Genomic DNA, 18674 nt, shown 5'->3' with positions numbered 1-18674 from the left:
AATAGTGAAAATAGCCGATCTACAAGCCCACAAGCGTCGCATCAAGGGCTTGTAGATCGGCTATTTTCACTGCTTTTGTGCGACACTCTTGTATGATGAAGTAGGGCATACATTTACGAAAAATGAAATATGGAGATACAAGGTTTCTGACAGCAACAATATCTATCTCTGGCTGCGCAGGTTGGCCTGGAAGCTGTCCTGACGGATGCTAAATGCCTGCGCTGCGACACGTTGTGAGCTTGTACATCTGCCATTGTCGGTGTGCGACCGCGACACCCGCGCTCAACCGAGTATAAATGACTGTTAACAACACTGTGCTCACAGAAAACTCTCTGACTCTCTCTGTGATACGATGGCTCTCTTACCTTTACACTTGTAGCCTTGCTTGTAGAATCCCCATATCTGCAGAGAGAGAGAGAGAGAGAGAGAGAGAAATAGGGAGTTCTATGAAAACAAGAGATGCCAGCAGAAAAGTCTAATAAGGTGTCACTCACCGAAAATAACTGATTCAAGTATAAATCAGTCAGGACACAATACAGTGAGGTTTTCTTTTAGAGTTTCAATAAGATCAAAGAAGCAAATTATACATTTCAGCTACACCCCCCCCCCCCCCCAACAACATGGTATTGATTCAAGTCCAATTGGTCTCCAGAGTTGACAACGTTGGTATGAAACCAATCAGACAAACACATCTGGAGGGATGACAGCAGAGAGAGAGAGAGAGAGAGAGAGAGAGAGAGAGAGAGAGAGAGAGAGAGAGAGAGAGAGAGAGAGAGAGAGAGAGAGAGAGAGAGCTCACAACGCGTCGCGTTGTGAGCTTGTAGATCTGCTATTTTCAAACATTTTTGTACTTTTACTTTTGGTACTTTAAGTATATTTTGATGCCAATACTTTTTTTTAAATATTGGGGTATTGTTACTTTTACTTAAGTAAAATACCTGAGTACTTCTTCCACCACTGGAGAGTTCGATGAAAACAAAAGAGATGCCCGTGAGAGAAGAAGGGAGGGATGAGAGGGAGAGATGGGCAAAGGAGAGGAACAGACCATTGAACGGGTCAAAAGAGTGAGCAAAGTCGGGGGTGGGGGCCACAGTAGAACACAGGGGGGAAAAAGAGAGAGAGAAAAGAGGGACAAGATAAACATAGGTACAGTAGAAAGGAGGTATATTAGTGGACAGGGAGGTGTGGCCGTGTGGGGGCGGTTCGTTCAGATCAAGCAGGATGTGCGAGGCCCGGCGGGCCGGCCGGGGGAACAATGACATAAAAGAGACCTTCTGCTAGATCACACGGCAAACTGGCACATCTGAGGATGGACCAAAAAAACACTGACCTCTTCGCACACACGCACGCAACATCTGGGGTTTGTTGGGATTCAAACACACACACACACACACACACACACACACACACACACACACACACACACACACACACACAGCAGGAGGCCGCTTGCACATTCAAAGGTTCTCTACAACAAAGTGAACCACGGCACTAGCAGACCGCTATCATAAGGCAGACCTAGCCTCCATCATCATCATCACAGGTTTGACCTTTTGCTGCCACTTAAATGGCACCATGTACTTTAACCCCTTAAAGCCCGGGAACGCATCTGTGTCATTTTGAGATTTCTTTGGCTATTTTTGGAATGTGGATTTTGGCAGTGGATTCAAACCCACTACCTCCTGTGGTGGTGGGCAGAGGCTTTAACACTGCGCCATCCGGGCGCCTTGTAGGCGTAGTAGTCAATTCCAGGGAACTGTACTTCACTGATCAATTTGATCAAAAGACTTCGAAGACATTTTCCGTCTTGTACAGTATGTGTTACAGTACTCCTCTACAAATACACAGTGGTGGAAAGTATCTAAGTACATTTACTTAAGTACCGTACTCAAGCACAATTTTGAGGTATTTGTACTTTACTTGAGTATTTCCAATTTACAATACTTTTACTTCTACTCCACTACATCTCAGAGGCAAATATTGTACTTTTACTCCACTACAATTGTTTGAAAACTTTAGTTACTAGTTACTTTTCAGATATACATTTTGATATTATGAAACATACATTAACCACTTCAGCCCTATTTTATACATAGGCTATTTTCAAACATTTTAGTACTTTTACTTTTGGTACTTTAAGTACATTTTGATGCCAATACTTTTGTACTTTTACTCAACTACATTTTGAATTCTGGACTTTTAATTGTAATGGAGTATTTCTACATTGCAGTATTGATACTTTTACTTAAGTAAACAATTTGAGTACTTTTTCCACCACTGCGAATACACAATGCGCCTCCAGTGAACAGTTAAGATCTAAGCAAAAAAATAAGGTGGATTGTTTTTTATTTTAACAATCAATCTGGGGTTGAGAAGGCAATCAGAAGGTATGCAAATAGGGAATTTAGGCTCATCTCATTGAAGTTAACACATTTAAGCAGAAAATCTTCCCACAGCTAAAAAAGCATAATAGATATTGTCTTCAGCGTGTGCTTGCTTGCTCTGTAATAAAGATATTTAAAAGTTAAACGGTTCAGTTCATTATAAAATGTGGAATTCAAACTCCACCAGTGAAAGTCTTAAAATGCAAATAAAACGTCTGTGCATTTCCCACCACTACAATAACAAATACAATTTTAAAACAAAGAACCAATGTTCTTCTGCATTATCTTGCCCTGCCAGACTCTTGGCTACTAGGTCCACCACTGGCTAGTCAGTGGTGGAAAGTAACTAAGTACATTTACTTAAGTACTGTACTTAAGTACAATTTTGAGGTATTTGTACTTTACTTGAGTATTTCCAATTTCCAATACTTTTACTTCTACTCCACTACATCTCAGAGGCAAATATTGTACTTTTACTCCACTACATTTACTTGAAAACTTTAGTTACCAGTTACTTTTCAGATATAAATTATGATATAATGAAACATACACTAACCACTTTATTTATTTTTTTCTTTAAATTTTTATCCCACGATTTTGTAACCCTATTTTTTACACCCAGTGCCAATTGTCTATGTAATCCTGGGCACTACCTTCCCTCTGCCAACCTAGGGAGGCCAGGGCCGAGCTCATGCCTCCTTCAATGCATGAGAGCCAACTGACCTTCTTGTCACCCGACAGGGGAGAGTTTCCCCGGTAGGACGTAGCGCGTGGAAGGAACACGTTATTCCAACCAGTTCCTTTCCCCTCCATCAGGCGCCCCGGCTGACCAGGGGGAGGCAGTATAGTGACCAGGATTACTGCATGTTTTTGTGAGGGTACCTACCCTAGGAGACACGGGGAGAACATGCAAACTCCACACAGAAAGGCCCTTTCGCCAACCCCACCTAGGGTATGGGCACTGATGACGCGGAGGAGAGAACACGCCCCCAGCGCCCACAGCGTCCCCTGCGGGAATCGAACCCAGGACCTTCTAGCTGTGAGGCGACAGCACTACCGACTGTGCCACCGTGCCCCCCTACACTAACCACTTTAAACCTTTTTTAAACCTAGGCTATTTGAAAATAGCAGATCTACAAGCTCACACCGCGTCGCATCGCGACGCGTTGTGCGCTTGTAGATCGGCTATTTTCAAATATTTAGTACTTTTACTTTTGGTACTTTAAGTACATTTTGATGCCAATACTTTTGTACTTTTACTCAAGTAAATTTTTAATTCTGGACTTTTACTTGTAACAAAGTATTTTTATATTGCAGTATTGGTACTTTTACTTAACTAAAGAATTTGAGTACTTTTTCCACCACTGGCTAGCATTGTTATCATCCATGGAACACCACAACATCTGTGACTGACTTTAACCTCTGCATTCTTTTTGGTTGCATTCATTGATGACTTTTGTTGGCTGTTCATACACAACATAACCAAGGCAGCAGATCCAGTACCCTCAGATACTACTATTAAAAATAGTATTTTTTGATCATTATGGTTTTATTTTCTGCAGGGAGACCAATTTGCAACGCACCAAGTCCGCCGACAGTTTTTTTGGTATATCTTACACTGTATGAGCTCCCACACTAACAGACAGAAAAGGACATGCTAACTCAACTCCGCTTTTATGTTTTCTTTTTCAAATTCCAGCACAATAAACTGCCAAAGGCCCTCTGGAAGCACGCACGTTGTGTTCTCACACGCAGTACCAAAACTCTACGCAGTCAATAACTCCAATATAGCTTTGAACTACCCCCGGTGAGCATGTGAGAGTTTAATCTCTCTGCCATTAGTAGGAAGTTAAAATGGAATATAATTATGAAGATAGAACTGAGTCACTGGGGGGGGTCACTGAACTCCATAATGTTTGTGGGCGGCCAGGCATAGGCTTGTTTCTTTTCTCTTTTTCTCTCCCCCTTCTTTCATTTTAGTGTTGACTGTTGAGCCAGAGGAGAGAGCTGATAAATGGGTTTGCAGAAAAATATTATTTTTGACAGCTGGCCAAGAGGAAAGCACAAAAAGCAGGCCGGTGGAGGAAATGGCTGGTATATCAGCCTTAACCACACACAAGACACACGAGCGGTCGTACGAAGCGACATATTGCCGGGTGTTTATCTTTCTGTGTTGGCAATTTTAACCCATTAAGACCGGGAACGCATCTCTGTCATTTGTAGATGTATTTGGCTCTACAAAAATAGCAGATCTACAAGCTCATAGATCTGCTATTTTTGAAAAAATCGTAAAAATGTGTCCAAATCTTTGAATATATATATATATATTTATTTTTAAAGCGAACATTTTTAACTCAATGCTTTGCTTCTGGGGGATTCTATAAATGTCTTCTAAATCCTAACAGTTTTTTGAAAAAAACTTATGTTGCTATAATATCAGTGGTTCTCAAACTTTTTCCATGACAAGGACCCCCAAAATGACATGTATTTGGCCGTGGACCCCCATCTCAAAATATGTTGTTCCAGGGACACCCCAGAAGCAAAGATTTGAGTTAAAAATGTTCGCTTAAAAAAAATAATTGCACAAATCTTCACCATTTTTCAAAAATAGCAGATCTACAAGCTCATAGTTCGGCACTCGGTGCCACACAGTGACCCGGTCTCAATGGGTTAAATAGCCACATAAGGGTGTAAAAATGACAGAGCATTCCTCTTACGCTGCTGCGTTCACACTCCCCGCAGCTACAAAGACACAGGCTACGCTACCATTCATTTCAATGGAAGCCAAGTGACATGAAGATGCAAAGATACGTCCCGACGTTTGTAGCTGCTACAAAAGCTACAGCTGGGTCCGTGTATTTTGCGGCCATCTGAATTTTGTTTTGAAATTAGATTCAAGAAAATCTGAATATACAGCCCGTTTTCTAAATACTATTTTGAAATGGTTAAATGAAACTTAGAAATGGGTATTATAAGACTAAAACATGACCAGTTTCAACTTGCAGCTACAAAGCTACAAATATTCAAGAAAGCGCAATTTGAAAGAATCTACCATAGATTACCATAAGAGAGTGTCCAACATTTTAAAATAGGCTTAAATGTAGTTTTTTTTTTTCAGAGACTCTGGTATTTTAGGTCAAAACTATAGGCCTTTTTTACTGTTGCTTTTTTTCTCTCCTGTTTGTACCCTTTTAGTAATGTTTATAGGTGCTCTTTTTGTAATGATGCTTGTTTTCTGTATGGGGACTACTGATGATGGAAATTAGCATTCTTGCTAAATCTGGTGTATTTACATTGCATTGTATGTGTGGTGTTCATTAATATGTACTGTCCCTCCCAAATAAACATATACAGTATAAATAAATGTGTATCTTTTGTATCTACCAGTGTGAACGCATGCAGCATTGGAGTAAATGTTCCCGTGTGCAGATACGTATGCAAGATTACATGCATGCCATTGTCTGTATCTTTTTGTGTGGTTGCACGTGACCGCGCGTGTGTGTGTGTGTGTGTGTGTGTGTATGGGGGGGTGGGGGGTGTTGTCAAGTGCATGTACCTGTGCATAATAACGACCTGCTGCACACTTAACGACCTACAAGTGTGTATTTTGGCATTTGTTACGTTTTCAGCCCACGGTTTCACCCCTCGGCTCCTCATTACGGCCGGGACGCTGAGTCACTGTCAGCTTCCTGGATAACAGTGCCGTCCATGATAAGGGACCTTGGGGAAAATTAAGGGCCAGAGGACAGCACACAGCTTGACAGATGTAGCGCTGCCACACAGGAGGGGTTACTGTGTGGCAGTAGTATTGATCTTCTGCTACGTTATGAACCAATCCAGGCCTTCTCTCTAGGTCATTTGGGACAGGGTCTGCTTTCTGAACCCGGACACAAGTGTAGCGTTCAGCTTTCATGCACCAACATCTATAATGAACTCCGCGTTGCAAAATGCCAGGTCTCGTCTGCTACAATTCTCGGTTGTAGCAGACTCTGTCTGCCGCTTTTTATTGAGGTTTTTCGTTCATTTCTTTCGCTGCACTGTCACCTTATTTTATGCTAGCTTTTTCTTGTTTGTTTCTATTCTCTTAACTCTTTAATTGCTATTTTGCATTGCATTCAAAAGCCCAGCGTGTTTCCATTGCACTTCTGTCTTAACTTTCAACCCAAACTTTTTATAATCTTCGCTGTGTCACCGTCGCACAACTTAATCCCTGAAGAAGACCTTTCCAGGTCGAAATGTTGGTATTCCTTTAAATAAATCCTGCATCGTGGCTATGGGTGTGCGGCCATTTCTTTACTTTTAGACTTATTTACCAAGGTCAGCAGCACCTCACCAATACTGGTGAGCGGCTTCTCCTGTTTGTTTGACCGTGGTACGACTTGGCATTAAACAGGGCTTACGTGGTTTTAATGCTCTTAATGTTTTGTGTGAAGCACTTTGAATTGCCTTGTTGTTCAAATGCACTGTGCAAATAAACTTGCCTTGCCTTGTCAGAAAGCCCAATGACCTCCCTCCCTACATTACCCAAAAGGCACTTGCAGAACATGACAAGGTTGTTGTCTCAGATGAGGTCTGAGTCAGCCTGAAGTGTTCACAATGCCAAGGACATTGGTACGTACCGATACATGTTCCAAACTTATGAGTAAGAACAGTGGTGTAAAGTAACTAAGTACATTTACTCAAGTACTGTAATTAAGTACAATGTTGAGGTATTTTTTACTTTACTGGAGTATTTCCAATTTTCAGTGTAGACCTACTTTTACTTCTACTGCACTACATCTCAGAGGCAAATATTATACTTTACTCCACTACATTATTATTATTTGAAAACTTTAGTTACAAGTTAGTTTATTTATTACTAGATTTTGATTATTATTACAAAAAACATATATTAACCACTTCAGCTCTATATACATTTCGGCCATTTGAAAATAGACGATCTACAAGCTCACAATGCGTCACATACTCACCTTGTATACATTTTAAAACTTGTGAAATGGGACATTCTGCATAATGAGTACTTTCTACTTTTGGTACTTTAAGTACATTTTGATACCAATACTTTTGTACTTTTACTCAAGTAAATTTTTTATTCCGGACTTTTACGTCCCACCGCACTTTTATTTTACCTCTGGGGCGTATGTTATTTGTTTTTGTTGCAATTTTCCATGTTGTCAGGAACAATAACAAAAATAATGAGCATCTTGTGTACCTGTACACAAGCCGTAACAATAAAGAAACCTTGAAAAGAGAAAGAGAGATCAACCAGGTGTTCAATGGAGATACAAATATAGTTAAAGAAACCTTGAACCTTGAACCGAGAGCTGATAATGTTGTTGTTGTTGTAGTTGTTGTTATGGTGGCTCGATCTGCTCAGACAAAATAATGCTCGTGCCCAGTGTTGCCAGATTTTGCGAGAGAAATAAGCAACCAGGTCTATGAAAACAAGCCCAAAAGAGGCAACTACACTACAACTAGTACTTTAAACCTATATACATCAGCTATTTGAAAATAGACGATCTACAAGCTCACAACGCGTCACATCGGCTATTTTCAAATAAATTCTTGAAAAAAAGTGAACAAAATATTTTTGAACCATTTTAACAACACAAATCTGGTACGGGGGTCCCTGGCACAAAATATTTTCAGATGGGGGTCAGCAGGACAAATACATATTAATGGGGTTGTCCTTGACATGAAAATGATTGAGAACTACTGGTTTAAACAACATTGGGAAGCAAGCCCAAATAAGCAACTACCGGTACACTTTAGAAACAAGCCCAAATAAGCAACTACACTTTAGAAACAAGCCCAAATAAGCAACTACACTTTAGAAACAAGCCCAAATAAACAACTACACTTTAGAAACAAGCCCAAATAAACAACTACACTTTAGAAGCAAGCCCAAATAAACAACTACACTTTAGAAACAAGCCCAAATAAACAACTAAACTTTAGAAACAAGCCCAAATAAGCAACTACACTTTAGAAACAAGCCCAAATAAACAACTACACTTTAGAAACAAGCCCAAATAAGCAACTACACTTTAGAAACAAGCCCAAATAAACAACTACACTTTAGAAACAAGCCCAAATAAACAACTACACTTTAGAAACAAGCCCAAATAAACAACTACACTTTAGAAACAAGCCCAAATAAGCAACTACACTTTAGAAACAAGCCCAAATAAACAACTACACTTTAGAAACAAGCCTAAATAAACAACTACACTTAGAAACAAGCCCAAATAAACAACTACACTTTAGAAACAAGCCCAAATAAACAACTACACTTTAGAAACAAGCCCAAAAAAACGCAACCCGCAACTACCAATATTTACAAGCAGCTTTACAGAAAAACAAGGCCAAAGTCGCTTATAATAAGCGGACATGGCAACACTGCTGTCAGGCTGTGTACTCACATAGCTATGTAGACCACATTTGACGCCTCCTTACATTCCTAGATGAGGCATATGGAAACCGACTCGCTCTATCATGCAAAACTAAACCAGCAACAGCAATCAAAACAATACAATGCATCAATACTTGCCAAGAGCTTTCTATTGGCTACTCATGGGAGTGCTATACTGTAGATCCTGCAGCTCTTTCTCAACATAAAAGCTGCATTAATCCATCCATATACCCCTACGACACATTATTATATTTACCCGCTGTCAGGCAGAAACCTTTATCCATAATTTAATGGCATATTTTCTACTTTATACTTTAGTCGTGTGACCGCGTCGCACAAAAACAACAAAAATAGCCCAATCTGCAAGCTTACAAACTGAAACATTTTGAAAAGTTATCTGTTTTATAAACATTTTACCAATGAAAAGTATGAAAAGTGAGCAATAATAAACAGGCCGTGGGCCGAGTGCCTCTATCTGCTTTAGTTTTTGAGTTGGTTGATCCCCATCAAGGAACTGGCTAATTTTTTTAGTATTGTGTAGATTAATTGTTTATGAACACATTATCAAATGTTTCCAACCTGAAAAGTTGCACCAGAATAATAAAACTTAGATATAATATCACTAACTAAACATTACTTATTTTCAAAAACCTGGCAACCCCATGTGAAGTATAAACCAATCAAAGCTCGCCTACTGTATTGTGCAATTCAGTTGGCCAATCACGTTCTTCGTGCCACTTGAAAAGCAGAACCAGGAAATACAGCTCAGATGGAATCAAGAAAACAACAGAGGTAGAGGTAATATTTGTTTTGGGATGATTGTTGGACTTATTCTTATGAAAATGTATACAATGGATGTAGACAACAGAATGAGCCGTGTTGATGACGGCACATTATGATATTAAGCATCAATATTATATCATTATAACGTTAGTGTTGCCAACAGAAGGATGGTTTGCAGATGCAAATTTCGTTTTAACAACTGCTGCAAATACTTAAGATACTATTAAGCAGTGACCAATCAATATGTACCCCTTTATAAATCTCACTATCATAAATTGGCTCTGCTACACTATTTTGCCTCATTATTTTATTGATTCCCATCTCGTATAATTTCTGTTAAGAGCTCATCACTGTGCATCCATTTGTTCTGTCTCTCTTGACAAGTTCTAAGCTAAAGCTAAAGGTTAAATTACCTTTGTCTGTCAAGTAAGTGTGTGTGCACTCATGCTGCATTCGTTATTTTGTACAGTGTTCGTTATCTATCTTATGTTTGTGTGCAATAACCACAAATGATGTTTGTGTGTTGCAGGCTGTATGGAGTGGCTCAATTGCAGAGGTGCAAGGGGTGACAAACAACTGGATCTGGGAAATTATTGTGACATGTTTGAAGAAGAGTGGATTGTGTGTCACGTTTGCAGTCTATGAGAGATGGATCGACATGATTATGAAGATCTATGTGTTAATGATTGTGTAGAAAGTATAAAAATATATTCATAAGCTGATAGAAACTGCTCTCATTGACTTCAATGCATTCGCATGAACTTCAGGTGCCAGTTTTCCTCACAGTGCGTCTATGACACATGCTATGTTATAGAACATCTGTCCTAGTGGTTATAGGGGAAGTTCAAGGCTGATCTAATATCCACTCAAATGCAGAAAATGTACATATATGAAGTAATGTAGCTGGGCCACAGACAAGGACCTCATGGCATGTCATCCATCAATGCCACAGTTTGCTGCTGCAATGTGATACTATGTAATATCTTAACTTTGAATAAATCACTTTAAAAAAGTAACTTTTTGTACTACCTCTACTGGTTACCATACCCTACTGAATATATGCTTTTTGATGCAGTTCTTCTTTTTAGTACAAATGTTGAGATGCAAAGTGTTCAGAATATATCCATGAAATTCGCAATGTCGAATTCAAGGTTACTGGTAGTGAGTAGGTTTATTGAACCTCAGTGTAATAGACTGCATTTGATACAAACCATTTATTTGGCTACCTTTTCTAGTCTTACATGCTCTTGAAATGTGCTCTTTATTGGTCAAGAGAATGTTAAAAAAAATCAATTTTAAACAGTCAAATATGCAAGGCTACTAAGAATCTCCATGGCAACCAGGAAGAAAACATTCTGCAAAACCATACTAATAGTTATTAATGAACTATTAGTAGCCTATGGTATAGCTGTTGCAAGTTCGTTATGAAAATCTATATTTTACGCTCATTTTAGTCTTTTTGGACCAGAAGTTTCGGTTTTGCAGAATGTTTTCTTCCTGGTTGCCATGGAGATTCTTAGTAGCCCTGCATATTTGCCTGTGCATTTTTTTAAATCGGTCTCTTTCATTCTGGTGCATGAATCGAAGCTGGAAACATTCGTTACAGTACTTATAAGAATTTTATATGACTACCCTGAAAAAAGAATGTAGTTCCTGAGTGGGGATCAATGAAAGTCAGAATTGGAGCCCACGGCCTATAACAGCAGAATCTGTCTTAAACATGTAGTGTTGTTCTATGTAGGAATAAGCACAGAAGCACCTGGGGGGAAGTGAACTAAGAAAGGGGAGGAGCCAAACCGAGTTCCTGTTTCTACACAAAAAAGGAGGCAAAAACTAAGACTCTTTTTTTTTTCTATTCTACCGAATGGGTTGCCAAATTGTAACTAAATTAGATCCATTAGAACACAGGTTATTTTTTCAATTTCCTGAAAAGTTTTGGACATGGGCTCAACAGCATCAAATAGATGTTTCTACAGTACACATACAGTAACTAGAGATAGCCAGTATAAGGACTGCAAGTGAGGAATAGCATACGATTTAAAACACACACATGCACGACGTGCACACTCACAAAGCCGGCGCAGTGTTCGCAGAAGGTGGGCTTGACGTAGGTGGCCTCAGTGAACGTGTGAATAAAGCCCATCTTGCAGTTGAGCAGGGAGCTGGCTTTCATGAAGTAGTCGATCATCTCCTCTCGGCTGATCTTGCCGTCCCTGTGAGAGAAAGAAAGGAAGAAAGAGTGTTGGGATTGATGCTTGACAGGCGTCTGTCACTCACAGCTGTCGCGGCTTCCGTTGATCCTAGAATAACACGGCAGTGAATCCCGCTAATCCGCGGGTTTGCCTTTCACAATTTAGAATCCTACAGGTCCTGTACGTCAGAGAAAAAAACACGCTCTTCTGAAGATTTACCCTGGCCTGAAAACAGGCATTTTTTTTTTTGTGTTCCTAAATTCCATTACAAGATAAGATAAAGATAAGATAAGCCTTTATTGATCTCAGGAGGGAAATTCAGGTGAGTACTTTATTCCTAAAGGCATGCTACACTCTGTACGACTTTTAAAGTGGTCAGGGGTTTCCTCAGATCGTTAAATATTTCACATTGCACGAGTCTCTTTCGTGAAACGGCTGTCATATATCGTTGTGGTTTTCACACTATACGATCGATCGCCGACAAGGGATCACACACTGCAAGAGTTCACTAGGATGCGATCCAGACCCGATACATATACATAAATTTGTATTTATTCCAATTCATTTTAACCGACGTCTCACAAAAACGTGCAAGGCTCCCGTGTGCAATGCAATACGAATAGTCTAGATGGAAAGTGGGGTCAATGGCCCTCATTTATCAACGCGGTGCAGCCCAAATAATGGGCGTACGTCGAGATCACCGCACCTTTCGGCATTTATCAATATATCCTGACGTGGGCTTCATCCTACCGTAGGCTGAGATCTCACGTCTGGTAGAGACCAGTTGTTGACGTTGGCTGCACCCGTTTATTCCATCCTAGACCTGCGGATCAACATTGTCTGACTGTCTGACAGGCATCTGGACACATAATCCACTCCTAAATGTATATCTACACTAATAAATAATCCCTGTGAAAATATAACATTTTATGAAGTAATTTAAACAAACTGCTTTAACAGTCATTCAGATAAGATTGTAGATCTGGCTGCATTGAAAATAGCAGATATACAAGCTCACAAGCCAGCGTCGCATCGCGACGAGTTGTGAGCTTGTAGATCTGCTATTTTCAAAATATACGAGCGCTCGGGAGTTTAGACCGGTGCAGCGGCGCTGCTGTTATGTTTTCATGGCCACCGGCCGGGAGATCAGACATTTAACCCATGGTCACCGTCCAACACACACCAGCCTTCATCCATTAATGTTCTCTCCAGGCTATCTCTCATTAATGAGGAGCGGGACGGGACTCGCCCGTCTGACGGTCCGAGTCTCACTGGGAAATGGGAATAGCCTACATGACGGCTTTATTTTAGTGTAACTCGAACGCGCACTGCTCGGTATGGGTTAGATAAATTAATATACAAACGTATTCCATTCATGGCGATGTGATTGGTATCATAATATGTCATTCATGTAGGCTACAAGCCTACGTGACAAAGATTGTACCGCTACGCTACGGATTACATGAAAGACAAAGTTGGGCGGGCGTGTGTGTGTGTGTGTGTGTGTGTGTGTGTGTGTGTGTGTGTGAGTGTGAGAGAGAGAGAGAGAGAGAGAGAGAGGCGTGTGCGTGTGTGGCGCTGGCGATGCGAGCGGGGGAAACTCTTTCTTATTGGCTTTTCATGCTTTTTTTGGGTCGTATTCTGGTTCTTCATGTCGTGAAGTCGGGCGTTTTGTGAATATTTAAGGGCGTGTTATTTAAATGACGCTCGTTTTCAGACGTGAGATTTATCAAAGCTCCGACCTGATGTACGCCAGGATTGGCTGTGTAGGATTCGTTGATAAATGTGACTTCGACGTTGGTGTACGGCCGAATATATGGAAAAATATAAGCCGGTTTATACGCTCTGTTGATAAATGAGGGCCAATGTCCCTTGTGGGATCAGTTGAACAATATCTGTCTGTCTGTCTGTCTGTCTGTCTGTCTGTCTGTCTGTCTGTCTGTCTGTCTGTCTGTCTGTCTGTCTGTCTGTCTGTCTGTCTGTCTGTCTGTCTGTCTGTTTCTCTGTCTGTCTGTCTGTCTAGAATGAAACACAGGAGAGGTATTAGGTAAGAGTAAAGCCTAATGTACTCCATAATAAATGAAATAACTGATCTTCAAGCTAGCAAGGCGTTGCTGGCTTGAAGATCAGTTCTTGTAGGCAAGTTTAAGATTCAGGAATCAAACTAAGATCAATTAAATAAATACATGTACAGTAAGTGAATGAGGCTGTGTGACCACTAGATGTTTGTCTCTTACTGGTTCTTGTCCAGTTCTCCAAACTTGCTGAGGTAAGGGAAGTTGTTCCTGATGGCTTCAAACTCATCCTGGGAGATGTGTCCATCGCCGTCCGTGTCAAAGTTCTTGAAGACCGACTGAAATGAGCAGAATGGTGGAGAACATTCATTTAACCACTTCCAACCTGGTGTCCCTATGTAGTCAGGGGATATTAGCAGAAAATCTTGGAATAAATTCCTTACCAATAAAAATCTTCACCAATGTGTTTGTAAAGGTGTCTAGTAACACATCTCACAAAGACTGCAGTTTCCCTAGGGGAATTTGTGACAGCTCCTGAAAGTTGGGGTACCCACCATAACCTTATGTGGGGAAAAGAATACAATTTTAATTCTGTTTTAAGTAGCATGTGAGGGGTCAAACTAGGGTGTTTTTATGATTCTGAATCCATTGCAAGCATTTTGCACCAAAACCACTCCTTGGGCTAAAAACGTACCAATCTCAATGGGCTTTTTACACAAAAAGTATACCTGGAAAAGGATGGCTATGGACGTTTTTAGCCCAAGGAGTGGTTTTGGTGTAAAACAAATGCTTGCAATGGATTCAAGGTTATGGTGGGTACCCCAACTTTCAGGAGCTGTCACAAATTCTCCTAGGGAAACTGCATTTCAGTCTTTGTGAGATGTGTTACTAGACACCTTTACAAACACATTGGTGAATATTCTTATTGGTAAGGAATTTATTCCAAGATTTTTTTATATCCCCTGACTAATGGTGGGCATGTTAGGATAAAAACACAGGTTACAAACATTTTCTGAAATAAAACAAATAAAAACGATCTACAATCTCACAATGCGTCGCCTGCCTCGCTGTGAGCTTGTGGATCGGCTATTTTCACTATCGTATCGTATCGTAGGGCTAAAGTGGTTAAATATGTGATTGATTATGTATCACTGATAATTACTAAATAAACGACAAACTACTAGGATCTTCAAGATCAGCCAATGTAAAAACAATGATATGACGTTCAATTTAAATTATTTTGTATCCACTTGAACTATTCATTCCAGTATTATCTGAACCCTTACTTCATAATTTATACATTCATTTTCATGCTTGTCTCACAAATGCCTTTTGTTTGTTTTTCTGCTTTGTTCATGTTCATAATTCAGTGTTTTCTGCAGTGTATGTGTAATTACTATATTTAAAATAAAAGTGCTGTTTATTTGCTCCACTGTGGAGGAACAGATGTGACTATGAACGGCATGTAACCGTCAAAAAAGGACTAGTATTTTAATAGAGGGAGAAAATAATCAAATTACTATAATCCCATTATATATATATAATCCAATACTTTTTTCCAGTTCTGGTAACTATGGCAACAGATCACTCTGTGCCAAGCCAATTTAGCTGAAGATCTAAATGCGTGCTACACAGTTATCATGTCAACATGTAGGCTGCAATTAGCACCGAGGTGTGTGTGTGTGTGTGTGTGTGTGTGTGTGTGTGTGTGTGTGTGTGTGTGTGTGTGTGCGCAGTGGTGGAAAAAAATACTAAAAATGTTTTCTTAAGTAAAAGTATCAATACCGCAACTTAGAAATACGTAAAAGTAAAATTGGTAAAATTGGAAAAAATGGAAATGCTCCAGGAAAGTGAAAATACCTCAAAATTGTACTTAAGTACAGTACTTGTGTAAATGTACTTAGATACTTTACACCACTGTGTGTGTGTGTGTGTGTGTGTGTGTGTGTGTGTGTGTGTGTGTGTGTGTGTGTGTGTGTTGTGTGTGTGCGTGTGTGTGTGCGCGTGTGTGCGTGTGCTAGGGCATTCACAGAATAGTCGAATATTCGAATATTCGAATATCAAACCGACTATTCGACTATCAAACCACTATTCGATTATTCGAAAAAATAATAAAAAAAAACATTTTTTTTTTTTTTTTACTTTTGGGTCCAATAATTCGAATACCATAAATCACTATTCGTTAATGCCCTAGCGTGTGCGCGTGCGTGTGCGTGACTGAGACTCACCTCCACCATCTTCTCGATGTGTTTCTTGATGATGGTCGGGTCGGCGTTGGGTTTGACCGACACGGCCCACTCGTCGATCATGGTGGGCTTGGGGTCGGGGGCGGGGGTGGGGCAAGAGTTCTGTTTCAGGCCCCCCCACCACAAAAGAAAAAAGAAAACACAGTCATCACTATGCGTCTCTGACCGCAATAAAATCGTTAGCAATCGACAGGGACTTCCTGTAGGCCTACACTTTAATAGTTAAAGGTCAGGAGAAGACGACGATAATGATCTCCTGTATTAATGGACTATTGCAAAAATCAATGCTTACCGCGGGCTTGGCACTGCGGGGCTCTCGCTGTAAAGACATCTGGTAGATCTCCTCCTCTGTGTGATACTGGTCTAGAGATACCTGCAGGACACATGGAACACAATGTTCAGATGGCTTTCATACATCAAAATGTGGAGTTTAGCTTTGACTTGCCTTGAGTCATAGGAGGATAAACAGTCGACAGGCACTCTCTCAATGGGAGAATTAATCTGAATTGTATCTTTTCCAGGGCCCAGTCACATAACGTAATGGATCCTCTCACTGAAAGGTTTACATGGATCGTCAGTCGATTCACAATTGAAATCCCATCCCACCAAGAAGGGTAACTGAGTTTTTATCGATGTCATACGCTCGGTATCTGTAAGGGACGCTACTATGGCAACTATGTGTTCGAGCGGACTCAACTGTCACCTGCAGTCATCTGTTGCCGGCTACATTCTTTCACACAGAGCTGTTCTACTACACTGACTCTATTGTGTTCCTGGGCTATATTGAGTTTAAGTGGTGACAGCGGAGAGGAAATTGGATTTCTGATTGTTTTCACCTCCGAATCGGAGGATCGAGGTTAACTATAGACTAGACTAGTGAGGACGTAATAATAGGTCCTCTTTATAACAAGCATCGAGTATGACTCAGCCAGGAGGAAAGCATTGCCTTCATCGGTTTGCTTATTTTAGCTACCTTAGCGTGCCTTAGTTATCGCAAATGTATTCTAAGAATACTGTTGACTTCACCTCTCTTTGCCCCGCTGCAAAATCTACTTAGCGTCGGCATGAGATAATTAGATATTGTATTGACCCTGTCCAGTAAAGTTCCGTGCACCCTCCCTCCCCACCCATCCCGTCAGCTCCGAGCCCATAGCATTTTGAAAAATCGTGAACATTTTTGCAAATCTTTTTATATTTTTAAAGCGAACATTTGTAAAATATTAAGTCTGGGGAAAAGTCTAGGGATACAAAAATATAAAAATAGCAGATCTACAAGCTCATAGCGCGGCACTCGGTGCCGCGCTATGAGCTTGTAGATCTGCTATTTTTGAATAGCCAAATAAATCTAAAATGACAGAGATATATGTTCCCCGATTGAATGAGTGAACACCTGCTGTGAGATCTATTAGTAATTGATCTTGGGGGCATGTTGAGGGGAAGCTGTTCAGGAACCTGCTTTCTTACATTCAGTAAGTATCATCTGCATCTGACAAAAAAAAAGGATAGATCACACACAGAAGACACAGCGGTTTACTTTGAAGCCAGGAGACTTGAAAGCGCTATATCTCCAGTAATGGCCACAGCCACCGACCTCAGCAGCAGCAGTGGCACTGAGGGGCAGGCAGTCTGTACTCAAGATCAATCTCACTCTGTATTCCCAGACAGTAGAGAATCTCTCCTCCAAAGTGTGGAATCAACCGTTGAAATCGCCGACAGAGTGAACTCGCTGCTCGGCGAGGTCTAGCCCACCCAGACAAGCAGTTAAAGATGATGGCTCATTCTCCACATCAGAGGAACGGGCCAGTAGCGATGTGTTAAACCACAGAACGCGTGCTGCTCACTTTTGAGGCATGGGCAAAACTGCAGGAGACAGCGAGGGCATATTATCGATGATAAATTATCTTGTAAAGGCACTTTATCACCTCGCACCCGCCCCCACCTTGTATGAGGCGGTGTGAGAGAAAATATCGATTTGCAAAGGCAGGCGTTAAGCTCAGGAGGTTGGGTAAAAGAGAAAATAGTTTGACTAACCACAGGCATTTTACATAACACAAGATTGCCCCCCCTATCCTCACACTGCCACTGACCTGGATATATTTTATCAGCTTAACTCATTGAGTGCCCGAATTATTTCTGGCTATTTCTGGCCAGTAAGTTTTTTAAGTAAAAAAAAAGTGCTTAGGAAGCGAGATACAGCCTTTTTCAGTTATAAGTTAAACAAGGAGGATGGAGCTGCAAATCTTCAGATAATGATATCTTGGGTTCTGAAAAAAAAAAGTGTTTTCTATTTTTTTCAAAAAACACGTGAAACACGTTGCACCATAGCGGTAAAACTCGTGAAACACGTTAATGGCACTCAATGAGTTAAATGTGATCAACATTTCATGTTGCATCATGCAGCCATTGATACATTTTGAATTTATTGCAATTGGTGTAGTACTTGATTCTGATTGGTTAATTCTGAAGTCTCATATTATTTCTGAATAGCAGACCACAGCTGTTCTCAATGACAGGCCATTAATTCTGCCGCCATTTACGTTGCCATGGAAGTGGAAGCTAATCAAAATTGAGTGAAATGATTGATTTTGCTTGGAAGTAGCCATCTACTAAATGGGATGTTGTACGTGGAAAATAAACCCTAT

At 40.5% G+C, this 18674-nt stretch overlaps 1 protein-coding gene across 1 annotated transcript in view; it reads right to left on the bottom strand.

Annotated features, from left to right (window-relative positions):
• LOC308102093 (RAS guanyl-releasing protein 2-like) overlaps positions 1-18674 on the bottom strand; it is a 75619-nt gene that overhangs the window by 11047 nt on the left and 45898 nt on the right. The window contains exons 10-14 of the mRNA XM_080451693.1: positions 16325-16405; positions 16015-16134; positions 14009-14124; positions 11651-11792; positions 366-402 (exon numbers count right to left, since the gene is read on the bottom strand). Coding sequence (XP_080307819.1) covers positions 366-402; positions 11651-11792; positions 14009-14124; positions 16015-16134; positions 16325-16405 — 496 coding nt within the window. The remainder of the gene's footprint in view (positions 1-365; positions 403-11650; positions 11793-14008; positions 14125-16014; positions 16135-16324; positions 16406-18674) is intronic.

This window comes from Gymnoscopelus braueri (assembly GCF_963280865.1).
Source record: "Gymnoscopelus braueri genome assembly, chromosome: 15".
Taxonomy (NCBI): domain Eukaryota; kingdom Metazoa; phylum Chordata; class Actinopteri; order Myctophiformes; family Myctophidae; genus Gymnoscopelus; species Gymnoscopelus braueri.
The sequence above is the reverse complement of the archived record's forward strand: the minus strand, read 5'-3'. Positions and strand labels throughout refer to the sequence as shown.